Raw genomic sequence first — 24,399 nt, 5'->3', positions numbered from 1 at the left:
AGTGGTTTAATGGAATGTGCTTTCAAGGTGTATGGCTACGGCTTATGACAATTGCAGGACAGACCTCACCGCAAAAAAGGTATAAACAAAAAGGCGGAACGGGATGTTGTTGAATTTTGGTTGGTGTAGTTTCTTTTGCCCTCTTTTCCTTTTTTTTTTTCCCTTCCCGCGGTGGAGTTGAAGATGTGTTGTACATGCAGATGTATGGAGTACTGCCGACATGTTTTGTTTTAGTCTGCTTGGGGCTAATGTGCTATTACTGCGTTTTTTTGGGGGGGGGGGGCATGGAATGAGATTGATGCTTGTTGTACTGGACTTGGATTAGCACCTTTTTTGTGCTGTGTCAGTGTTTTTGCTGGTTACGGCGTGTCTTGACTTTTTTGTCTTGGTGGTTTGTGAGGTGAGACCTTTCGGCTTCGGTCACGATAGTTGGTGGTAGTAACAACAGTGTTGAGGTTTGATATGTACACAGATATTAGGATATACACAACAATAAGAGAAATATGCTACAAAGCTATCGGAGAATAAGGATGAGCGTAATTTACTTTTGTTTTTTCTTCGTCATCTATCTCTTCTGTACCTGAGCGTTCGCTGCACGCACTCCGTGCTCCTGCGTCGAGCATCCCTTCTTTTCCTTTCTCTTTTTTTTTTTTTTTTTACTGCGTTATCATTTATTTATATGCCGTATTACGAGGTGTGCCGTGCCTACATACCCGCAGGCAGTGCAAGGCACAAGGCATGTGAGTGAGTGAGCAATCTGCAATCCGTGCTGCTGCTGCTGCTGCCATGTGCTGCTGCTGACAAGTACCCGTACATGATACGTGATACGTGATACTTGATATGATACGTGACGCCGCACGGAGTACGTGATACGGGCGGTTCAGGAGCAAGACAGAGAGAGAGCATGGGTTTCAAGGGCAAGGGGGATTTTCCCAAAATAATGATGTGCAGGGCTGTTTGATGCACTGTATCATTACCTGTTACGAGTGTGGAATCACTGTAATGTGCACATACGAGTAGGTACTTGTGCGAGGCTGGACTTTTGATACCGCGACGGCCGAGATAGGGAGCAAGGACAAGGGTTTCTTTTCTTGTGCAAAACGGTTCATTACAGTATTATTCTTTTGTTTTTTTTTGTTGCTTCGCGTCCGTATCGAGGGCCTTGTCTCAGCCGGAGAGGGCGATGCAGGCCCCAAGACACGGAGGCGCGTGTGTACGTGTATTCTATCTAGGTAGATCGGGATGCGACGTTACTTGGAGACGGCGATGATGGACGGTTTACTGTATACATGTGTTCGTCTCTAAGACTAATGATAATCACCGGTAGTATTACCAGTATTACAAGAATACGTGGAGCGTTCGAAACGGAATTGGCCATTTCAATCAATGCAGCGTTTTGTTACAATTTCCCTTTTCGGGGCTGTTTCAATTCCGCTCTATTCAACGTCTTTCATGCTTTCGGCTGGCCAAGCAATAATCAACCACAAGGAAGATGTCACCTGTTCATGGTGAAACGTGGAACGATGGGCTGGCATTTTCAAGAACTGAATAGGTACTGCACGCACTCGGCCGAATTGAACAAGACGAGACAAGAAAAAAAAACATGAAAGAAGAGCTGTAGCCTCAGTACAGAGCACAGTACGGAGTAGGTGATACTTGAGATTACTTACTACTTGGATGCTGCTTGCAACTCTCACGCTTCAGAGTGCGACATTGTCTGGGACACCGTCGCGATGCTGCGTGCCTTGGTTTCTACTTGTACAAGATCGGCTGGATGCAAGCAAGCAAAACCCGCTGCTTTAGTCAATTGCATACTGTACTGCTACGTGTACAGAATGGAACGGAACGGAATAGAATAGACGAGAGCATGTATGTATGAATGGCATCATGAATGGCGGTATAGCAACGGCACAGAGAACCATGGATCGGTTCATGCCCAGAAGCATCACACATCCGCATCACGCTCCTCAACAATCCATACTAACCAAACCCATAGCTGTAGCTACTGTATAGCTATAGCTTATTAGCTACCTACCTAGTTAGCAGCACATGCAAAAAACAGCACGACGATGAACAGCAAAAAAGCAAGACAAGACAAGACAAGACAGTCTCAGGTCTCCACCATCCAGCATCGCGCTTGACAGCACATCAAAACCCGCATGCGAATATGAACAAGCAAAAAAAAAGAAAAAAGAAAAAACTCCATTGAACCAACAAGACAAAGCAAAAAGACACGGTGCACTGTGAGATACATGACAAGGGGGCCCCTCCCCTGAGAACTACGCCCATGATCGCTCAGGTCCAACGTAGAAAATAAATAAATAAAAAACATGAACTGTAGAAGCGACCTACCGAAATTAGCTTGTGGCCCCACACGAGCTTTTTTTTTGTGCTTGCTGTTCTGTCAGGGGGTTTTGCTTTCTAAATTCTCTGTGATGGAGAGCGTGCATTCGGACTCATCCAGTACTATTTGATCCAATGTGTGTATTTCGCTGTACAGCAAGAGTGGCCCAAACAATGCCAATCGCCTGGGGGTTGCAATTTCCACCGAGATTGAGACGTGCCATTCGCAATTCACTCGTATAAACAATCACAATCAAATAATGCCATCAATCTCCATCTGATATCTAATATCGACTTATACTCACATCATCAACACAATCACAGCATCTTCCCCCCTCCTTCACGTGTCAAAAATACGGTGTATGCACAGAAGCCTCACAGAAGCCTCACCGCATCTCAGCCTCTCTCTTTTTTTCACTCGTATCTGCCACGAACCCCCATGTCCTCCCAATCCCTGTTCCCTGCTAACAAAGCAAAAAAAAAAAATCCTGCTTCAAGCCTCCACTCTCTTCACAAGTCTTCATCGCTTGCCGTCCCCCCTGGCGCGGCCATCTCGCCTTAGCACACAAACCGCTCCTACTAACCCCGATTTCTTGCTGGCCAGTAACTCAAAAGACGCGGGAACAAGCTCTGGTTTCTGTCTTAGTTGCCCAGTTCACGCTAGGAAACAGAGACAGAAAAATCACCCTGCCGAATCTTGCATCACCGCCTTTTCCCCCAATCCACCCTTCAACAAAAAAAAAGAAAGGAAAAGAAAAATCAATCTTTGCTGCCCCCATTCTCCATTCCCCCAGCCTCAGCCCCCAGGGGATGAACATGGCATGGACAAACGAACTCCATTTTCGCTTCCTCTCGCTTCTGTAGCAGGCATCCCATCCCCCATCTCCCATCCCCATAGCCATTCTCCCCCCCTTGCTCCGTAGAATAAACACACGCAACAAACGCATGATTCTCATTCGACCGTTCAAATCATGCCTTGCACGGGTTTTGGCCTCGTATGACGACCTCATCACAATCGATTCGCATCTCCTGTCAATTCAAGTCCAAATCGAACCCTCTCCCCAGGTACTCGGAGATGATGTCGTAAACATTGCCCTGCCCTGAACTCGGCTAGAGAAGCCCTTGAAATTCAATACGCTGTATACTATGTCCTGGACTGTACCGAGTACTCGTACTGCACTCGTAAATCATCACCAGAGACAATCCAATCTCCTTCACAACTACCTAGTGCATACGCACGACACGCTCGTGTAATTGGAGATCCACCGCTCAACTTCAGCCTCAACGCCATTTGCCGCGCTAAACAGATCGCCATCTCACCTCCAAACCCCATCGCGTCATGTCTGCATTGCCAAAATAGGACACGTGTCGTCCATGCCGTGGAGTCTCTTCTGACTCTTCATATACTCACCCGTAAGCTCCTTGGAGCACAGCGTTTCAGCAGAGCACGTGGGCAAGCACAATGCAGACAAGCAAAAGAAATATAGTACCAAGATACTGTATGTATTCATCATTCAACACGCAACATACGTACAGGTATTTTTATGTCCCCCTTTGATCAAATCGGCAATTGGCCCAAAGCCGACATCCCTCCACTCTCGCCGACGAGTCCCTCGGTTGAAACGCCTTCTTTTCCGGTTTTTTTTCTTTTCTGCTTCACTCTTACCCAATCTGTTTGCTTCCATTGGACCTCGCCCAAAATGGCGGAAGAAACAAAAAAACACTTATCAAAGATTTGACACACAAAGATTCACTGTCAAAACTGCCCTTAATCCGATACAATGCTGGCTTGGCTCTGGACGCATGTTGCTCATGGGGAAAACGCCCAACTTTGCTCTTTTTTTTCTTCTCTTTCGCTCTTTTTCCGTTTAGTTAGTACCGTTGAGGGTGGCCTGGGTCTCCGGGCTGATGTCACTGGGCTGCTTCGTTCGCAGAGTCAACGAAAAGGGATACTCTTCGGGGTCTTCCTCCTCACTAGGTCCAACATGTTAGCAAAAAACCGAAAGAACTGCAAATCATGCAGCCACTGTGGAATACTTACGGCAGCTTCCAGGCAACGTAATCCTCCGTGCTTAGACCTTCTCGTCCCTCCTGCAGGCTGGCAAAGTCTCCAGGGGTCATCATGCCGGTCCGATCGCGAGGCGAGCCGGGGACGGAGAATGGCCTGGAGATCTTCTGCTCCGGCCCGCGGATGAAATCTTCCAGCTCCTCTTCCTCTTCATCACCGTTGAACGAGTTGGGGTATGCTCGTCGGAGAGCGAGCTGGCGGGCCTTGATGTACTCCATGCCCATGCGCTTCCAGTCAAGCAGGTCGCTGAGCCGCTCAGTACGGTTCCTCTGGTTGATGCGTTGACGCCGGCTCTTGTTGCAGTAGTCAAACATGAAGCTGGACAGTTGGTTCACCGAATCTTCGACTCCCTTCATCCTCCGGTCCACAATGTAGATGCCGTAGTCGCTCGAGTTCTCAATGAGCTCCTCCATGTAGCATCCAAACCCGGAGAGGTTGGTAGTGATGCTCGGGACGCCCATGACCGTACACTCAGCTGGGGTGTAGCCCCACGGCTCATAGTATGATGGGAAAACACCCATGTGGCAGCCACGTACAAAGTCGTCGTAGTCCAACGGCAGGACGGGGTTGGCCGAGTTCAAAAACTCGGGGTGGAACACGACCTTGACACGGTCTGACGGGTGGTTGAACAGCTGCACCCGGCGAATCTGGTTCAGCACGGGGTCTTCGCTGTCGTTGAGCATGTTGTGAGTCACAATTGGCGGAAGCCCATGGCGCTTCATGGCAAAGAGACGCCGGCGCAGGAGAACACGGTCCTGGCCAGAGATGAGCTCCTTCTCATCGGGCATCGGGTCACCCTCGTGCCACTTGAGGGATCGCTCAAAGATGCGACGGCCAATGGCCTGCTCAATGATGTTTGTGGTATCCTTCAGGGACTTGATGACGGCCTGGCCCTTGAGGGCCTCAACGGTCAGCGATGTGGTCTGGGCAGGCATGATGATGAAAGCGACAACAGTCATCTTGCTGTTGACCGCCTTGAGTCGGTGGTTGAGCCGCGCAAGAGACTCGATGAACATGTCGACTCCCTTATTTCGGAATTCGTAGCGTCCGGCAGTGAAGAAGTACAGAGTGTTTTCCGGCTCAAAGTCATAGTGGCCGTAGAAGTGGCCTCTCACGAAGTCATGGATCTTCTCCTTGGCCTGCTGATGCAGGTTTTGGAACTCGTGAACCGCCGAGAACTTGGTAACGTTGAGACCGTTGGGCAAGACGCCATCGGGCTTTCGCTTCAGGAGATGCTCTGATTCGAAAGCGGTGATGTGAGAGACTGTTGTGAAGACGTCGCACGAATGAGCGGCAGCTCGTTCAATGCAATACCGGTGGTAGATGCCGCGCTTTCCCGCCTCGGCATCGACGTCAAAGAACTGGAGGTTGTTGTAGAAATCAACCGAGCCGGCGCAGAGGTATCGTCCCAGGAGAGTGGCATGGGTCGTGAAGATGGTCGTAACATCAATTCGCCTCTTCTTGGTTAGGGGCAGAGCAACACCGGCCAGCCATTCGTGGAAGTGGGCAATGACGGCCTTTTCCTTCTCGTGGCATACAAACTAGTGCTTGCATGTTAGCGGCGGCCAATCAGACGCTGAGGAGCAGAGACAGGGAAAAGCTTATGACAACTACACGGGACTGGGGTATCGACGGATGCTTACCTCTCCAAGGAACCACGCCACCAGATAACCAAAGACAACAGCCTCATTGGTCTCCTCGTCATCAGGTGGGGACGGAATGCTGGCAACCGACCAGAGGTCCGACTTCCACTCATTGACAAAGTTGTAAGCCGTCTTGGTATCAATGAGAAGAACCCGGGGGGCTCCCTCAATGAGCCATCGGCCATAGAGCATGCCAATTCCGCGATCCTTCATGGTCTGCATGGTGGCGGCAAGCTCCTTATTGGTGGGCTCCATCTCTTCGACCTCGACTGCGGCCTGTTTCTCGTCAGTTGGTGCCCAATTTTGAGCTATTAATTAATTCTTGCAAGGTAGAGGGCGCACCGATTGGTGGTTGAGGGGACCGATAAGGGTGTATCGATCGCCATATTCAGCCGTAGTCACTGGAGCCTTGGACTTGAGGACCGAGTAAATACCACCGACTGTGAGGCAATAAATGAGTTAGCTCTTGATCTGGGCCGACATTGGGCAGGAACGGGCGCGGAGGGCCATATGGTGACATAATCGCCAGAGGGCAGGATGCGACTTGCCTCGATGAGCCACTTCCGTAGCAATCTCAAAGAGCAGGTGGTTCTTGATATCGCGAACGGGGTTTCCGTTGGAGGCCATTTCGTCGTCCTGGACCGTAGAAATGTCGCGAGAGGTTGCTGGTTGACCCTGGGGGAAGAGCTCCGGCGAAGAGGCCTGTGCCACGGGCCGACAATCCAGATGACGTATGGATTAGGGCTGCGCAAGGGCTGCACAAGCTAGGAAGACTGCGCTGAGTTTTGTAAGCTTTCGGACGTTTTAAAAAGCATCAGGAGGTGACAAGACGAACCGAAAATGCTTGCGACTATCATGAGAGGCGAAGAAAAAAAAACTTTTGGTTAGTTGGGCCGAATTTCGGTGCGAGATATTGTGGTGTGATGACTTACCTAGTGCTAGTAGGTAGTAGTAGAGCTTCTGGGTTTGAGGTGGCGTTGGAGCTTAGACGGGACGCTGTTGTTGCGAGTGGTGAGTGAGCGCGGGCAGCGAGGCAAACAATGGCTGGGCCCGTGAAGCTGGGCAACGGGCTCGTGAGGATCCAAGGGCTGAGGAAGCTGAATCTGAGGCCGTGGGATGCGCGGGAAGAGCAGAAACAAGTCAGGCCGAGAGGGGGAGAAGAAACTTGATGAGGGACTTGGACTGAAGCTTTGGAGGGGTGCTACATAGAAAGTGGAGACCTCTGTCGGCGGTGGGTCTGGGGTTGGGGATAGCGCAATGCTAGCCATGCCGGCCAAACCACTAACAGCAGTGACCACGGCTGCGTGTTCATGTACGCGATTTGCGTCTGCAGTTTTGACGCATGCGCATCATCGGGAGAAGACGTCTGGAATCAGGCCGCAAGCTTACCTAAGGGCTGCTTTTGTGCGTGCATGGCATTAATTGCACGGGATTGATTTATGCCGCTGTTCGTCTTTTCTCCTCCAACCGTTGTTTTACCTTGATTCTTCCGGTTCCTCGTCCAAAGCTCACCATTGTCTTCCCCGGGCTTGCATGGTTCCTCGGCCCGCTACGCAGCGCCTCTCAGCATCACCGCCCACAAGCCAGAGCCGCTGACGTCCCCCTCTCAACTGGCACCAAGCAACGACCTCAAGTGTCCCTGCATTAACAAACCACTCGTCTTCTCCAATCCAGCGGGTCGCCGCAAGCCAACCGCGGGTGGTGAGGTGCCAAACTGGCCTCGTGCACTACCTTAGCAGTGTGGGGATGACGCCATGGATTGCGGGGGAGCTGATCGAGGTTATGTGATGAGAGATGCGGATTGGCTGGTGTTTTGCATCTGGACGGACATTTACCATGGATATCTTGGACTCTGCCACGAGTTATTCCACGTTGCTGGTCCCCAAGATCCCCAATGGGAGAGGAGCCATGCCCGAGTTGCATATCCTCCGCATCCCATTGTCGCTTGGGTGGTATTCAATACTCAATTGCAAGGCGGTGACGCCAAACGGCATTGCAATGACAAAGACTCGCATCATTGTGTACGCCCAGACATTGTCTGCTCCTTGGATATGTCCTCGAAGCTCCAGAGATGACGTATGGTGCTTATCAACGACTCTCTGTTCGTGTTAGTTGGGCATGCAAGGGATGGCAAGGATGGTTATTCTATCTCTTGTGGGGATCTTTTTATCAAGATTGTTTCCCAGAGAACAAGGATAGGCAATCCAAAGCGGCTAACACAACCTGACGGTCCACAGATTCTCCTCAGCTACTTTCTGACCACTGGTCGGACATACGAGTATGTCTCTGCTCCATGTGTTGTGGCATCTTAGAGCATCGACCAGGCGGTCTAGATGCAGGTTAGTGTGCATTAGGGCGCCTGTTCAGCCTTGCGCTACCTCGGCTCTAATTGGCTTCTGATTTCGACAGTGCACCCCGCAGTGGGTCCACTACTCACGAGGCTGCGCTGCATTTTCCAAAATTTTTTGAGATTTCTCTAGCCTACATGTGCACCAGCCGTTACCAGCAACTCGCATCAAAGTGACCGTTCGACGAGCACGGTCCCTAATCAGCTGAAATATCAAGGGCATCTAAGCCACACGTTCACCAATCTTCTGAGCGTATAAAGTAATTCTTCTTTTACCACAATGGACGCCTCATCTGCCCAGGTGAAGGTCGTCTTCACCACCAGCGAGGAAGACCTCGTCCTCCCAGAGTCCAAGAGACAACTGCTCGTACCAGCAGGTCGGTTCCCTCGCCAGATTTTTCACTCCCAACCGCCATAGATAGACACGAGGATGAGTCTTTATTAACATATCCCAGATATCAAGCGCTATGGCCTCTCTCGCATCTTAAACTCCGAGTCGATGCTGGACACTTCATCGCCGGTCCCTCTCGATTTCCTCGCCAACGGCACATTTCTGAAAACGAGCATTGAAGAATACCTCAAGTCAAATGGCCTGTCTCAGGAAACAACATTGACCCTGCAATACGTTCGCAGTCTTCTCCCTCCAGTTTACGAAGCCAGCTTTGAGCATGACGACTGGGTCAGCGGTGTCGACGTCCTGTCGTCAACTTCTCCCGCCGGTCTGCTGGCTGGGGATGCTGCTGTGAATGAGCGGGTTGCCAGTGCCTCTTACGATGGGCTTGTGAGGATCTGGAACCCCTCAGGAACGGCAATTGCCGTCTCTGCCGGTGGTAAAGGCGAAGGACACACCCAGCGCATCAACGCTGTGCGATGGCTGTCACCGACCCAGCTGGCGGCGGCTGGCTTGGATCGAAAAGTCGTCGTCTGGGACTACAAGGAAGCGGACGATGGCTTCTCTGGAACTCTAAAGCCCAACATGGAACTTTGGGGCCACGGCAAGAACATTAACGGCATTGATGTCAACGGCTCTACCCGGCGCATCCTGACAGCCTCTTCAGATGGTCGCGTTGGCTTGTGGTCCGCCTCCAAACGAACGGCGCCCCAGGCCGACCCCGAATCCCTCCCCTCCGCTCACAGCACGAAGCGAGCCAAGCTGTCCAACGCCGGCTCTACCGCCCAGCGCGGGCCGCTGGCAATGATCCCCTTGCACGAGGAGGCAGTCACAGCCGCCATCTTCCATCCCAAGGACTCGACCGTCGCTTACTCTGCGTCCTTGGACCACACAGTCAAGACGATTGATCTCACAACACAGAAAGAAGTATCCCGCCTCACCACCATGCACCCCATTCTCTGCGCGACGGCACTGCCTGGTGCGTCACTGGTAGCCGCTGGTTCCTCGGCACGACACATCACCCTGCTGGACCCCCGAGAGTCTGCTGCCGCAACCGCCGCCATGACCCTTCGAGGCCACGTCAACATGGTTGTATCGGTGGCTGCCTCCCCGGAAAACGACTACTCGCTCGTGTCCGGCTCGCACGACAGCACGTGCCGCGTGTGGGATCTGCGTAGCGTCCGGCTCGCGTCGTCCGAAGAGGGCGGCGGCAGCGTCAGCGAGCCAGTCTACACCATCGGAAGAGAGTGGCTCAAGGGCAAGAAGCTGCCACCAGCCGGAGACGGCGCCAAGGTGCTGAGCGTGGCATGGGACAAGACGTGGGGCATTGTAAGCGGAGGAGAGGATAAAAAGGTTCAGATCAATCGGGGTAACGGGCTGCTAGCTTCATAGATACTGTTTTCTTTTAGAATCCGTCTCAAATTTGAATATACCAAGGCTACCAGTAATTAATTACACGCTATGTCTATCGTTTGCTATATCTGTACGTCTGGTTTCGCTTCCGTTTGCTTCGTTTCCTCGTCATCTCCGTTCAGCTTGACCGCCTTTGAACACTCCTCGCAAAACGACTTGTATTTGAGCATGTACGGCTTCTCGGGGTCTATGTGGCACACCACTTCTTTATGTAGCCTGACCAACGGATAAGGAAACTTCTCGGTCTGTATCGCATCTACGATATACGAGGCAACGGTGCTGGTCAGCAGCGGCGGATCTCGCAAGAGCGCAGCGATATCGGCAGGGCAAAGATCCTCATTCCGGTACCAGATGTAGTACGCCCTGATGCGGACCGGGGTGGTGGCGGGCCAGGTCGAGTTGGCGGCAGTGTACGCATCGTTGTACGCCTTCATCTCAGCTTCGGCTGCAATGACCCGCGCGTCTCTAGTGTCGGGGGGTTTTGGCGGGCGTTGTCTTTTGGCCTTGGGGACCGTTGGGGCTGAATCACCCGATGCTGAAGCTTCCGAGGCTGGAAGTTTTGATGAAGGAGTGTTTGGTAGTTCCCTTTTGGGCTTGGAGTCTATAGGATTGGGGTCTTCCGGCTTAGGATCTCTAGGCTTGTAGGTTCTGCGTTTATATGCGGAAGCCGTTGTATTTACAAAAGTTGTTGTTGCTGTTGCTGTTGCTGCTGTTGTTATTGTCGTTGTTGTTGTTGTTGTCGTTGTCTGGTCCACTACAGTAGCATCTTCATCTTCTTTTTTCTCAACAGCTGGAGGAGCTGGAAGTGGAATAGGAAGCCGCAGTTCCGCATGATGCGGTCTAGGAGGGCAAGGCACGAGGGCCTTTCGTTTCTCCTCTAGCACGTAGTAAAGCTGAAGGCCGGCATAGGCATCCGACGCAGCATCTGCAAACTCATTAGCAACGTGAATTCAAAAGCATACATGGCCAAATGGCACATTGGGGTCTATCTTACAGTTGATTTGTTGCGAGCTGAGCCGTCTCATCCAATTTCCGGTTCGGACTGCATCTCCCTTGTATAAAGGAAGCAGTAATTGGTCTTCAACTTGGGTAGCCAGTGCTACCAGCCCTTTGTGGACCAGGTTAGGCGTCTGTGGCAGATACTTGACGACCCTGTAGAGATGGCTCAACTCAAAGACGCCCCGAACAGTGACGCCGAGGTGGTTTTTGAGGCGCGTGCAATCCGGTATGATGTTGACGCCGACTTTGCTCACGTTGGGATTCTCCATTATCCTGCGGAAAGACGGCCCTAGAAAGTCCTCCTTCTCTGTGAACACTGCGACATGGATCAAGGCAATGCGGCTAGGGCTTGCAATCTGGATTAGAGAGACGTTTTGCCGCGGCCCGTCCGTCCGCCTTGCGAACTTCATCCACTCCAGGTCAAGGCCGATGACATCTTCGTTTAGGAAATACTCGTTACAGACCCGCTCCGTGGTAGCCTTATTTTCACAATAATGGACCTTGACATTATCGACCTTTCCATTCTCGCCAGCTCGGTGGTACATGGCATATGACCAGTGAGCCTCGGGAGTGCCAGGGATGGCAGCGCGGGCAGCAAGAAACTCCTTCTTGGAGATGCTGAACTCTAGTGAAGTCGACGGTGGCTCGACGACAATCTTCTTCTTGTCAGCGGCAGGAGCCGCGGCGCTCTCTTTTGAGCTCGCGTCTTTTGAGCTGGTTGCGACATTTGGATCTGGGAGAGCGATGGGTGGTCGTTGAGCGTCTGTTGGGCGTGGCGGGAGAGGGAGAGCAATGGGCGCTCGCCGAGGACTTCTTGAGCGTGGAAACGAAGGCAACGGATCTTGGGCAACATCCGTCGTGTATAGGCCGATTTCGGCTGGATTTACAGGGCTGTCGGTACGGATCTCATCACCGCCCAGGGTAGAAGTATGAAGAGACGTGGAAGATGTTGGTTCCTGGCGCACGTTTGCAAGTGCTCCAAAGCGCACGCCGAACTGGGAGCTCCAGAGCTGGCTCGAATGGTGGTAGCTCATAGCTCTGACCAAGGAAGCTCTGCAGGAACCGAGCACTTGCGCAGACAGACACGGATGCATGCCTGGAGCGGAGGAGGGCGCGTTAAGTAGTATACCTCAGTAGACACAGCTATGCACGAATGCATGTACCTCCGCAGTTTGACGGCACATGAGCAGGGCTTTCGTTCAGCAGCTGCAAATGCTCCGAACAGGCCATTAGGATCGCACCACGGGGCTCCAGGGAGGGTTTGACGCAGCCGGGGAGCTGAGTCTCTGAATCGTGGTGATTGGCCGCCAAGGCAGCCATCACGTCTCAGCGCGCTTAGTTGCAGTTTGAAGGACAAGGGACAAACGGCGTTGGAGGCCGAGATGCCCTTAGTCAGCCTCGTGCCAATGTGGGGGCCAGGCATTTTGCGTTGTTCGTGCTGCTTCTGCTTCTGCTTCTGCTTAGCGCCAGCCCACCAGACTTGCAGACCTGGGAACGACTTCAACTGAGAGAGAGAGAGCAGGCTGGATCCGTCTTGTACCAGGGCTGCTGATATCTAAGCTTGTGCGAATCTTTGTTTCATACTTCTAGTGTCGGAGATTACTCTTGCCACGTCGTAAACGTAACAGAGCAAAAGCCCTTTCCAGGATGGCGTCACAGCTGCTACCCCTCGGTGAGTTCATCTGCTTCGGGCCCCATGTCCATATTCCCCGAGCTCTGGGTTCAGCAGCTGACTGACACTCCGCTGCAGAACTCATCGACAAGTGTGTCGGGTCAAGGATATGGGTCGTCATGAAGGGAGATAAAGGTGAGAGCGCCAGGTCCTGTCACGAGCTCGCGCTGCAGGATTAACACTTTGGACAGAGTTCAGCGGCACGCTCCTGGGCTTTGATGATTATGTCAGTAAGTAGACGCCCTTCTCAACAGGAGCCTGCAACTTCATCTAACAGTATTCAAGACATGGTGTTGGAGGATGTGACGGAATTGTAAGTCTCCGCTGGCCTCTACTCTGGATCTGGGGCTGTATTGACCACGTTTTCACCTGTAGTGACTACTCTGGAAACCACACAAAGCTTCCCAAAATTCTGCTCAACGGCAACAATATCTGCATGGTAAACCCATCATCTCCTAGTCCAATGATACGCTAGATGGACTGACACTTTTTCCCCAGCTGATTCCCGGAGGTGAAGGCCCAGTTGGTGCCGCGGCTTGAGAAACCCAAGTCTCAACGAACGGCATGTCCAAGTACATGCCGGCTCATCGCAACCAACGCCACGCCCTGACGGCTTATTACGCGTGTGTCACGCATCTTTCGACAGAGTTGTTACTCAGTAGGATCTAGTAACAGTGGAATTCTACTTTCCGATTATTAGAGGATAGCCAGTATCGAGACTGTTCTGCATTATCTTTGGATGCATACTCTCTGTTACAATAACACAAATTAAATTCATTTTCCCTGGTCCAAATGAAGCCGAAATGCAAAGCCCAATTTCCTGTTCCTGTAACGCCTGACTATGAGACGACTCGATGGTATTCCTTAATGGCCATTGGTGTTCCCTTGGTCTCCGGTGTTGGTGATTCGTCTTAGCTCCCACTCGCGGGTGAACTCTTGATACAACATCTCGAGCTGGTTGATAAGCTTTTCACACACTGACGTAAAAACGTCACGAGGCGAAATGGTTCCGTCTGTCTGCACACGGATGTAGAGCTCAGGAACATTAGGGTGAGCAACTGTTCATCCTGGTCAGCATGATTAACCCCGACCCCAGTTGAATTGAAAGCCTACTCTTATACCCGGCCATGTAGACATTTGGGTGTGCCTTGAGATGCTCGGCGAGCAGATTACCCAGCGTGTGGTCCTCCTTCTTCAAGACAAAGTCTGAGGTGTTAGACATGCCTGTGGAGAAGCGTTAGGTTCATTCAAGCCCAAGGTGGGATATCGGTCACCAACCAGAGTAAACCTTTTCTTCAATCTTTTTTTCGCCCTCGCCGAGCAAGAAGAGCTCGAAACTGGTTCAAAGTCAGCATATCGTTAACCAAACGCAGAAATGGAGATAGTTTGCAGCAGGGGGAAACGCAACGGGTTGTCCTGGAGGTTGTCATGCTTGGTATTGCATCCCGCCATTTTCGCTGGTGCCTGGTAGAAGTGACAGGGTGCTGGTGAGGGTGAAGCGACGTTCAACAGATTGAACAGAAGAATGGAAAGTGTGGAAAGGGTGAAAAGGGTGAGATGCAGGCAGCTGCCAAATTGACAGCTGCCAGGAAGGTGGCTTTGTAGGTTGGGGCAGACGGCAAGCGTAGATTGAGAATGCAGCAGGCGAAAGGCATTGATGCTGAGCGTGCACTTGCAACAGCAACAACAACATGCGCACAGCTCAATATAAGATGAATCATCCGTGGCTTCAGTAACAGCCCAGAAGTCGACGATTTATGCCGTGCCCTTGGCTATTAGGCATCTGTATCCGTGCATGATGATTCCCAGCTGAAGGAGAGCCTTGGCCACAGCCTGGGTGACTCGAGAAGGGTATCGAAGGAAAACGGCATCAACGGGAAGTCCAATGGCAAAAACAGTAAACTTACCGATCTGGTGCGTTCATCTTGATAGAATGGGGATATTTAAATGTGAAGGCTTGAAGGTATATCTGGAGACGCGTTGAATGAAATCTCGGGGCAAGTTGCACGACCAGGGGGGAATGCTGTCAAGCTGGCCGCGGAAATAGATGGCGATATTAGACGAGCGCAGGATTAGAGCAAGCCGTTGGGGACAATGATTCTCTGATAATCCAAAAAACAAAACTCGGGCAAAAGTAATCCAAAAGGGCTTTGACGATATCGGTTCCAAAAAGTGGTATGAATATCGGATAGATTAAGAGTGATACTAAAGGATGAGCGGCGAGTATGAGAGACTGAGCAGACCGGCTAAAGGCCGGCTATGGCTTAGTCCACTAGAAGCGCTAAGAAAATGGCAGCATAATACTACAGCGAATTTTCTAGTGCAGCAATTATGCCACCCAGCTCTATTACCTCTGGAAAAAAATCTTAAATAATTGGGAAAGAGTTGCCATAATACGAGACATCAATCATTCATTCTTTGATGCGAATTCTTATTTACTCTGCATGCGTTGTATACCTAGGTAAATACGATTTTTAACGGCCATTTGGGTGACATTTAGTAGACCGTTTTGGCAGAGCCTGAGGTACCTAGCCACACATCGTCTGCATTTGTATGATGTTGCCTTTTCCCTTCAGCAATAACAAGGCCAATGTCGCGAATCCCGCCATGGCTCTTCCGCAAGGCCAGCCGTCGCTCAGCCAACATTGCTGCACTGCTCCCGGCATGCAGAGACCTCCAATCGGCCATGAATGAATTCCGATGGCTTAAAGAACATGTCAACAGCACTGCAAGCGCCGGCAAAGAAAACTTGCTCTCTAGGTTATGCAGAAAAAGAGGCCAAGGCTATCCTTTGCAATACATCTTGGGATCTCAACCGTTTGGGCCACTGGATATCAAATGCCGTCCTGGCGTCTTGATACCTAGGCCCGAGACCGAGGCGTATACCTATCACCTGGCTGAATTGATCAAGGCTGGGAGCTTTAGGGCTGGCGAGCCGGACCAGCGCCTCGGAATTGTCGATTTTTGCACAGGAACGGGATGTATACCTCTACTTCTTTACTCTTTGCTCCATCGGAAGTTTGAGCACCTGGAGGTCCTTGGAGTGGACATTTCTACTCAAGCTGTCAGTGTCTCCAGAGACAACATTGGTCATAATGTTAAGCTTGGCCATCTTCCACACCCTCGGCCACAACGTACCCTCAACATTTTACAACAAGACATTTTTCAGGACGAACTCATAGACAAACTTCAAGGACGTACCTGGGATGTTATGGTATCTAATCCACCGTACATCTCCCGGCGAGTGTGGTATCATGGAGGTGGCCACATTGGACACTCCGTTCGCAAATACGAGCCGTCTCTAGCTTTGGTCCCAGGAACCGACATTTCAATTCCTGAAAATTGGGAGCACGAAGACGTCTTTTATTCCCGATTGCTAAACATTGCATACAACCTCAAGCCAAAAGTGATACTATTAGAGGTTGGTGATGAGATGCAGGCACTTCGGGTCATATCGCGATTTCTCCAACACAAGCTTTCCACCAATTCACATGTAGAAGTCTGGCGAGATTGGCCAGATTCAGCATCAAGTCACGATGAAGAATATCCGTTGAAAATAACAATGGATGATGGAAGCAGTCGACTTGTGTCAACCAAGGGCAGTGGCAACATACGATCCATCTTGATCAAACTGGACGTCTGACTTTCATACGAGTCCTCTCTCATTTCACCTCGTTTGATACTTGCTCATCATGACCGTTAAATTCTAAATATAGAAATATTGACATGAAGAAAGGGAGCTTGACCATCACGATGAGCAGATGTAATTATTATTAAAACATTAGTATTAGAGATCACATCACATCACTCCATAGAATCTGGAAGAAGTAGAGCACGGAGTTTCTCCCAGGCGGAACCCCGATCCTCCGAGGCTATCCTGCATCGCTCCGAACTCCGCACGTGACTCCGTACAAATTTCGGGCTTAATGTGGACCGCCCGCCGGCAGGCTTCAATCTCGTGGTGTCATCTAGAACAAGTCCGCAGTGGCGTTGGAGCATTGCATTTTTCTCACAGCGCATGTCGATTTCCTGACAAAGCGAACCCGGAGCCATCAAGCGCAATCCTGCGCAGCGAGTGCGACAAACTTGCACTTCTCCCTCGTCATTGACCCAGGACCGGCGGATCCGCCGCAAACCACAACCACAACCCGCCGCCCTCCACCATGTCAAGATATCTTCGGCAGTCGAGCCAGCTCGCGCGGCTGGCGAGATTCTCAAACAGCGTGAGCTTACAGAGAACACAGAGACTCGTCGCCGGCTCCAGAGCGGTGTCTCTCCGAGCATTGCCGACACCCTACGGCCTTCTCCCGCGATACTACTCCTCCAAACCCCCGCATCCCGATGAGAACAAAAACACCGGCCCAGAGAAGCCGATCAACCACAATGATGCGGGCGCAAAGCCAGAGTCAGAGGGCGGTTCAGAATCACCAAAGGTGCCTCTGCCGCCTCTGCCAGAGGGCTGGATTCGCCTATCCAAAGAGGAGATAACTCAGCTTCAGGCATTCCAGGAGATGCTTCCCGAAGGCCAAAGGCAGACGTTGAAGGACATCCTGGTGGGGCTTCAGCATACTGGTGCACCGGCCGAAATACGTGAGCTATTACACAAGATGCGCCAGGGACCTGGCAACTTGTCGATAATGGACAAGGGACGGCTGATGCGATGCGTCTTCATCATGGCCGAACGGGTGGCAGAATGGGAAATTGAACAGCAGCAGCAAGGAAAGGGAGGCATGTTTGACCAGAACAACCCTGAGATGAACGACCATAAGGATGGAGAGAGGGGAGCAGACGCCAATCGATCTCACAAGGCGTCTGGCGAATCACATTCAAACCAGCAAGGATCTGACCCCAAGTCACCCAAGCCCGAAAGAAACTCGTGGATGGACGCCCTCCAGACTGGTCTTGTGCTTGGTGTTACGCTTTGGGCTATCGAATCGTTTAGCAGACCCTTCTCCGAGAAAGAAATTACCTGGCAGGAGCTGCGCAAGGCCTTTTTGGACAAGGGCCTTGTGCAGAAGCTGGTAGTAGTCAATGGGTCTCAAGTGCGCGTGGAATTACATCCCGATGCTGTCCAGGGAACGACCGATGGATCTGGAGCCAAAAGAACTTATATCTTCTCAATTGGATCCGTTGAGTCGTTTGAGAAGAAGCTGGAGGAAGCCCAGGACCAACTGGGCATTCCACCGTCTGAGAGGATACCTGTCAGCTATGAGGCAGGTGGTAGCACCGTTGGTAACTTGGTCCTGGCATTTGGACCAACTCTCCTTTTTATCGGCTTGATCTTGTGGACACAGAGATCTATGGGTGGACGAGCAGGGGGTGCTGGAGGCATGTTCAACTTTGGAAAAAGCAAGGCCAAAAAATTCAACGCTGAGAGTGCGGTCAAGGTCAAGTTCAGCGACGTTGCCGGGCTGGAGGAAGCCAAGACTGAGATTATGGAGTTTGTTAGCTTCTTGAAGCAGCCCGAGAAGTTTGAGAAGCTGGGTGCCAAGATTCCTCGAGGTGCCATTCTCGCCGGCCCACCAGGAACAGGAAAGACTCTTCTCGCCAAGGCTACTGCTGGAGAGTCCGGTGTGCCTTTCTTCAGCGTGAGCGGATCTGAGTTCGTGGAAATGTTTGTTGGTGTTGGTCCTTCTCGTGTGAGAGACTTGTTCGCGGAGGGTCGAAAGAATGCACCTTGCATTATCTTTATTGACGAAATCGACGCTATTGGTCGTGCCCGACAGGAGAGCGGCCGTGGGTTCGGCGGCAACGACGAGCGTGAGGCTACGCTTAACCAGATTCTTACGGAAATGGACGGATTCAACACGAGGGAGCAGGTCGTCGTCTTGGCCGGCACCAATCGTGCTGATATACTGGACAAGGCACTGATGCGACCTGGCCGCTTCGATAGGCACATCTACATCGACCGACCCACCATGAAGGGACGACAAGAGATCTTCCAGGTTTACCTTAAGAAGATTGTCACCAAGGAAGACCACGAATACCTCATTGGCCGACTTGCCACCTTGACCCCTGGCTTCTCCGGTGCAGACATCTCCAATGTCGTAAATGAAGCAGCTCTGATTGGTAAGCCCCTAAAACCGTAGCACAATGCCTGTTTGGGAGATTCAATACTGACGGTAGAAACAGCCGCGAGAGAGAACGCGGACGACGTCAAGATGATACATTTCGAGCGAGCCATTGAGAGAGTCATCGGAGGCTTGGAACGCAAGTCTTTGGTGCTCAGGCCGGAGGAGAAGAAGACAGTGGCCTATCACGAGGCTGGACATGCCATCTGTGGTTGGTTCTTGAGATATGCGGATCCTCTCCTGAAGGTCTCCATTATCCCCCGTGGTCAGGGTGCCCTGGGCTATGCGCAATACCTTCCCCAGGACGCTTACCTGATGAACACCAACCAACTGATGGACCGAATGGCCATGACCATGGGAGGCCGTGTGTCTGAAGAGCTGCACTTCCCGACAGTAACGACCGGCGCTAGCGATGACTTCAAGAAGGTCTCGCAAATGGCACGCAGCATGGTAACCCAATGGGGCATGTCGGACAAGGTTGGACCCGTCCACTTTGATAACGATCCGAACCGCATGGTGAAGCCGTTCGCCGAGGCCACGGCCCAGCAAATCGACCAAGAGGTGCATCGGATAGTAGAGGAAGCCTACACCCGGTGCCGAAACCTTCTGGTAGAGAAGAAGACGGAAGTCGGCCTGATTGCGGAAGAACTGCTGAAAAAGGAGGTGCTCTCCCGCGACGACATGGTGCGAATCCTTGGCAAGCGACCGTTTGACGACAACGAGGACTTTGAGAAATTCTTCGGAGGCAAAGAGGCCAGCTCCCCGCCACCTTTCCCGACCGAGACTGACACACCGAAGGAAGAGCCGCCCGCGCCCGCGCCCGCCTTCCGGAAGCTGACAGACGACTGAAGGGGGTGATGGTGGTGTTATGTAAGATGACGGGCCGCGAGGGGACATGTACAGTTGCAATGAACAAAGGGAGAGAAAGTCTGATCAAGGCGGAAATATTGTACTTCATGAAGCCAACTATGATGGGGGAACTGCCGGGAACTTCTCGACAAGCCCGGATTGGCTGCTACATCTTCGCCAATGGAGCGGGAATCAACATCCGCTAAACCTGTGGCCAACGATGGCAGCCTGTGTTTAATTTTTTACGAGTCTCAACTCTACCACGAGCAAGGGGGATGCTAAAAATCCCCTCTGCATGTACTTATTTATCATCATATGGGGGAAACTAGCGGGTAAGGAAAAGGGTGGCAGGGGCTTATTGAACATTACTGTGTACTCGTATCTGGATTTAGAACTGTAGACGTATTGGTAGGGATCAGGAAATCAAGTAGAAGAGCGCCATCCGGCTCAAAACGAAGAAGGGAATTTGATGATGATGAATAATATCAGGTATAAGCCGTGAGCATGCCATTGAAACAACTTCGCAGTTGGAGGGGTAAAAAGTGAAAGACATGACCGACAGATAGCCTATTGATTTACACAGGCTACACCACCTCAAGCCTCTTCCATCACCAAGCAGACGCACGATAAGGCGGATATCATACCATTCATTGGCTTGTCGTTCGCATTGTAATTGTCCTGAAGCTTTGCAAACGCAAGGGACGAACATGCCCGGGGAGGGACGAAACATGATTGGCCGGGAAAGTTCCTACCACTGACGACGCTAAAACGGGCGACGGGCAACACAAAGACAGGCTTGACAGGGCTTTATGGAGCCCCAAAGTGGCGATGCCTTGAATGCAGAGCTCCGAATTTGGATAATTTTGCGTCTGGGATGATGGAGGAAAAAGAGATCGTTTGTGGGATGATTGGACGTTGCCAGTGTGCTTGGGATTAGGCGAATATGTGGATTTTTTTTTGGCCAGGGATTCTGCCAAGAGCCGCAGGTTATCATACACCGTAGGAGAACTTGTATGTAGTACCTTTACACGAACTCTGTCTGGTGTCTAATATATCTTTTGGTTACACAACAGAGTAAAAAGTTCCGTGCAGCGAGTAAAATGAGCATGTTGTGTGAGGCGTCTTGTTTGCTGGTTGGTGGCAAAAGTTCTTGGAGCCGCGATTTATACAAAAATGGCCGTTTGGCGCTGACGGCTGATGCTAGTTGAGAAAGAAAGTTGCACAGTGAGGCTTGGGGAAGGAATGAAGTTGCCATGGGGTAATTGGTAGAGATGACTTGCTATGAGGCATCAGTTTGGATGTGGTTATTGCTGCTTTGGGTTGGTTTGGCATCTTATGGTGAGGGTAAAGTAAGATGGGTTGCTGATGCTTGTGATATATTAGACTGGCTGCCTCCAGGCCGCTTATCAACAAGGTGCTCCTGGAATCACATTGTTTGTGTGTCTCGAAACTCTAATATCAGGCCAGTTCAAAGATATACAGGAGACAATCAGTCCATCTATCTAGATGCAATAATGCTCTATTACTCCAACTCATTTCGTTCGTCAATGCCTACCAAGTTGTTCTCGGTATAAAGTTCAAAAGCTCACTCACTCCCATATGTGGGGGCCAAATGCGGTAACGACACACCACGGCCGTCTAAACCCAGTCGGGCAGTGTTTCATCCAACGTGTGCAGTGTGCGATGTCATAGGCGGTGTTAGTGCTGGTTCCCTCCGATCTCGAATCTGGATCTAGCCTCCCGAGAAAAAAAAATGGGAAAAGAGAAGGAACCCAGAAAATAAAGAGGCAGGGTCTTTTCTACTTCCCTTTATCAAACAAGCGGGGATGGGGGAAAAGGATTGGAATTCATCTTCTTACATCTCCACTGTCCTTCTCCTCTGCTGCTAATCCTCTAGAGCTAGTTGCAGTGGCGGATCTGTCTTTTGCCTTGGCCAGGGGGGTGTTGACATGACTCCCTTGTTGGATCCATCCATAATAAAATCGTTGTTCGTATACCGGTTTTTGTCTCTTTTGCTTTCCTCGTCACGCTGTCTCGAGTGTTTCCGCCGTCTCGATGATTCTGTTATGAGGAGACGCCCATACCCGGCTTGACGTTTCGACCCGTTCCACAGCTCTGCGAAGAAGCCAGCCAGCTCTTCCTGAGAACCCGGGCTTCTGTCTCGGCGTGTCTTGTCCCGAGAATCAGAGCTGACGGCACACGGCGAGACTGCAGTCATCGAGAATCCAGCTCACCATGACGGCCCCAATGGCGAATTCTGGCGACGGAGGACGAGTGACTGGTGAAGACGGTGGGTATGGAGCGACGCCCATCTTTCGAGCGGCATCAGGCCAAGAGGTGCCAGTCACGGCGACGATAGCATCATCGACGAGAGACGACAGAGCATCGACGTCGACATCAAAGCGGCGTCACGAAGCCTGGTGGAGCATCCATCCCTTCCGTGGCATGGTCAACGATGTTCGTCGGAGAGCGCCTTACTATGTCAGCGACTGGCTCGACGCGTGGGACTATCGGGTTGTGCCCGCCACCATCTTCATGTATTTTGCCAAGTATGTGGTATCTATGGATTCTCCTCATTGACTGATGAAAGTCTCGTGAAAGCATTAGCTAACCCGTGCCGTGAACAGCATCCTGCCCGCCCTTGCCTTCTCTCTGGACATGTTTCAGAATACTGGATCAAACTATGGTGTTAATGAAGTTTTGCTGGCCTCCGTCCTGGGTTCCGTAGTCTTTTCCATATTTTCTGCTCAGCCGCTCGTCATTGTTGGGGTCACTGGTAAGTCTGCTATATGTTACCCATGTAAGTTGCATGGTATAATGTACTTAACATGACATTCTACAGGCCCCATCACTGTGTTCAACAGTACAGTCTATGACATCATGAAACCAACTGGTGTCAATTACCTTGGATTTATGACTTGGATCGGAATGTAAGCCCTCATGTCTCCCCGAGACTCAAATACTGACAAATCATTGACTCGTTGCCCCTTGTAGATGGTCTCTGATTCTGCACTGGATCCTTGCCATTACAAACTCCTGCAACTGGCTTCGCTGGGTTACGCGATTCCCCTGCGACATCTTTGGCTTCTACGTGGCTTTCATCTATCTCCAAAAGGGCATCCAAGTGCTAGAGCGTCTTGGCGATGGGAGTGCCTTCTACCTCTCCATTGTGGCGGCGCTGCTGCTCTTCATGGTTGCTTATATCTGTGGGGAACTGGGAGGCAGTAGTCTTTTCAGACACCCAGTTCGTGTCTTCCTTAAGGACTACGGAACACCGTTGACTCTCGTTTTCTTCACTGGATTTGTTCACATCGGCCGTATGTCTAAGACTCACTTAGCTGTGCTCCCAACCAGCACTGCATTTGAGCCGACGGCCGAGCGAGGATGGGTCGTCAACTTCTGGGATTTGAGCGTTGGAGAAATCTTCACCGCTCTCCCATTTGCCATTCTCTTGACTATTCTATTCTGGTTTGACCACAATGGTAAGACTGTTCCTTTCTTCCTCACGTGCATTTAGTTACTAACATTGACGTAGTGTCATCTCTTATTGCGCAGGGAAGCGAATTCCCCTTGAGAAAGCCCGCTGGTTTCCACTGGGACTTTTTCCTTCTCGGCATCACCACCGGCGTGGCCGGCATTCTCGGCTTACCCTTCCCCAATGGGCTGATCCCACAAGCCCCTTTTCACACAGAATCTCTTTGCGTCACCAAAGCCGTCAAGCAGCTCGATGAAAAGGGTGAAGATAAGGGAGCCTATACCTTTGAAGCGACCCACGTTGTTGAGCAGCGCGTATCCAACCTGGCTCAGGGCCTTCTTACCCTCGGCACCATGACGGGCCCTCTTCTCGTCGTCCTCCATCTGGTCCCTCACGGAGTTTTGGCTGGCCTATTTTTCATCATGGGCGTCCAGGCCCTCCAAGCAAATGGCATCACAGCCAAGCTGCTCTTCTTGGCCCGAGATAAGAATCTGACTCCCGCGAGCTCACATCTCAAACTGGTAAAGCGGCGCGCCGCAATCTGGGGCTTTGTCATCGTTGAGCTGGTCGGGTTCGGCGCCACCTTTGCCATTACGCAAACCATTGCTGCCGTCGGCTTCCCCATCATCATCTTGCTCCTCATCCCCGTCCGCGCCCTCGTCCTGCCTAGGATCTTTCTCCCAGAAGAACTGGTCGTGCTCGACGAGCCAACTGCTTCCGACTATATCATGGAAGGAATAGGCGGCTCTTGGGGCGGTGTTAGTCAACAAGATGAGATTCAGAGCAGCGACGATACACCCGTGGCGAGCGGATCTTCATCATCTTCTCAACGAAGCGGCAGTCCTGGTCGTGGTCGTAGGGGCGTTCACCATGGCTCTCTGCATAAGAGTCAAGAGGATCTAGCAGAGCTTGGACAAGCTCCTACTGGACGGAACATGGTCGCTAGGAGGAGAAGTATTGATAAAAGAGTGGAGAGGGAGCATCCTGTATGATGCTGCATACATCTCAAAAGTGCTTTGCTTGATGATGCGAGACGATGGAGTTTTTTGATACTCGGGATGACGATTTGGCTATTGACTATATGTGGAATTAATGGACATCTTTGGTACACGTTGCCTAGGTATGAAA

General features: G+C 51.4%; 8 protein-coding genes across 8 annotated transcripts; 5 read left to right on the top strand and 3 right to left on the bottom strand.

The window, feature by feature from the left end:
- Positions 1 to 4,211: 4,211 nt before the first annotated feature.
- On the bottom strand, positions 4,212 to 6,681 carry Triagg1_6166 (CAZyme family GT3; the record flags this gene model as incomplete). The annotated part of the gene is made up of 5 exons (XM_062900760.1): positions 4,212 to 4,317; positions 4,385 to 5,952; positions 6,055 to 6,330; positions 6,397 to 6,494; positions 6,549 to 6,681. 5 exons carry the CDS (start codon positions 6,679 to 6,681, stop codon positions 4,212 to 4,214), a joined length of 2,181 nt encoding a protein of 726 aa, XP_062755023.1.
- A 2,000-nt stretch (positions 6,682 to 8,681) lies between these two features.
- Positions 8,682 to 10,184, top strand: Triagg1_6165 (uncharacterized protein; the record flags this gene model as incomplete). The annotated part of the gene is made up of 2 exons (XM_062900759.1): positions 8,682 to 8,778; positions 8,857 to 10,184. 2 exons carry the CDS (start codon positions 8,682 to 8,684, stop codon positions 10,182 to 10,184), a joined length of 1,425 nt encoding a protein of 474 aa, XP_062755022.1.
- An 83-nt stretch (positions 10,185 to 10,267) lies between these two features.
- On the bottom strand, positions 10,268 to 12,238 carry Triagg1_6164 (uncharacterized protein; the record flags this gene model as incomplete). The annotated part of the gene is made up of 2 exons (XM_062900758.1): positions 10,268 to 11,130; positions 11,200 to 12,238. The coding sequence occupies 2 exons, from the start codon at positions 12,236 to 12,238 to the stop codon at positions 10,268 to 10,270; spliced, it is 1,902 nt and encodes a 633-aa protein (XP_062755021.1).
- Positions 12,239 to 12,851: 613 nt separating this feature from the next.
- Positions 12,852 to 13,416, top strand: Triagg1_6163 (uncharacterized protein; the record flags this gene model as incomplete). Its single annotated transcript, XM_062900757.1, has 6 exons — positions 12,852 to 12,876; positions 12,955 to 13,011; positions 13,068 to 13,106; positions 13,162 to 13,189; positions 13,252 to 13,315; positions 13,375 to 13,416. The coding sequence occupies 6 exons, from the start codon at positions 12,852 to 12,854 to the stop codon at positions 13,414 to 13,416; spliced, it is 255 nt and encodes an 84-aa protein (XP_062755020.1).
- A 324-nt stretch (positions 13,417 to 13,740) lies between these two features.
- On the bottom strand, positions 13,741 to 14,800 carry Triagg1_6162 (uncharacterized protein; the record flags this gene model as incomplete). Its single annotated transcript, XM_062900756.1, has 4 exons — positions 13,741 to 13,934; positions 13,990 to 14,100; positions 14,155 to 14,213; positions 14,784 to 14,800. 4 exons carry the CDS (start codon positions 14,798 to 14,800, stop codon positions 13,741 to 13,743), a joined length of 381 nt encoding a protein of 126 aa, XP_062755019.1.
- A 666-nt stretch (positions 14,801 to 15,466) lies between these two features.
- On the top strand, positions 15,467 to 16,519 carry Triagg1_6161 (uncharacterized protein; the record flags this gene model as incomplete). Its single annotated transcript, XM_062900755.1, has 1 exon — positions 15,467 to 16,519. One exon carries the CDS (start codon positions 15,467 to 15,469, stop codon positions 16,517 to 16,519), a length of 1,053 nt encoding a protein of 350 aa, XP_062755018.1.
- Positions 16,520 to 17,039: 520 nt separating this feature from the next.
- Positions 17,040 to 19,796, top strand: Triagg1_6160 (uncharacterized protein; the record flags this gene model as incomplete). Its single annotated transcript, XM_062900754.1, has 2 exons — positions 17,040 to 18,945; positions 19,009 to 19,796. The coding sequence occupies 2 exons, from the start codon at positions 17,040 to 17,042 to the stop codon at positions 19,794 to 19,796; spliced, it is 2,694 nt and encodes an 897-aa protein (XP_062755017.1).
- Positions 19,797 to 22,031: 2,235 nt separating this feature from the next.
- Positions 22,032 to 24,263, top strand: Triagg1_6159 (uncharacterized protein; the record flags this gene model as incomplete). Its single annotated transcript, XM_062900753.1, has 5 exons — positions 22,032 to 22,345; positions 22,424 to 22,572; positions 22,639 to 22,726; positions 22,791 to 23,278; positions 23,332 to 24,263. The coding sequence occupies 5 exons, from the start codon at positions 22,032 to 22,034 to the stop codon at positions 24,261 to 24,263; spliced, it is 1,971 nt and encodes a 656-aa protein (XP_062755016.1).
- Between the last annotated feature and the right edge of the window lie 136 nt (positions 24,264 to 24,399).

This window comes from Trichoderma aggressivum (genome assembly GCF_033847375.1).
Source record: "Trichoderma aggressivum f. europaeum strain CBS 100526 chromosome Unknown scaffold_023, whole genome shotgun sequence".
In the NCBI taxonomy this organism is placed as follows: domain Eukaryota; kingdom Fungi; phylum Ascomycota; class Sordariomycetes; order Hypocreales; family Hypocreaceae; genus Trichoderma; species Trichoderma aggressivum.
This window is presented reverse-complemented; position numbering and strand designations above follow the sequence as displayed.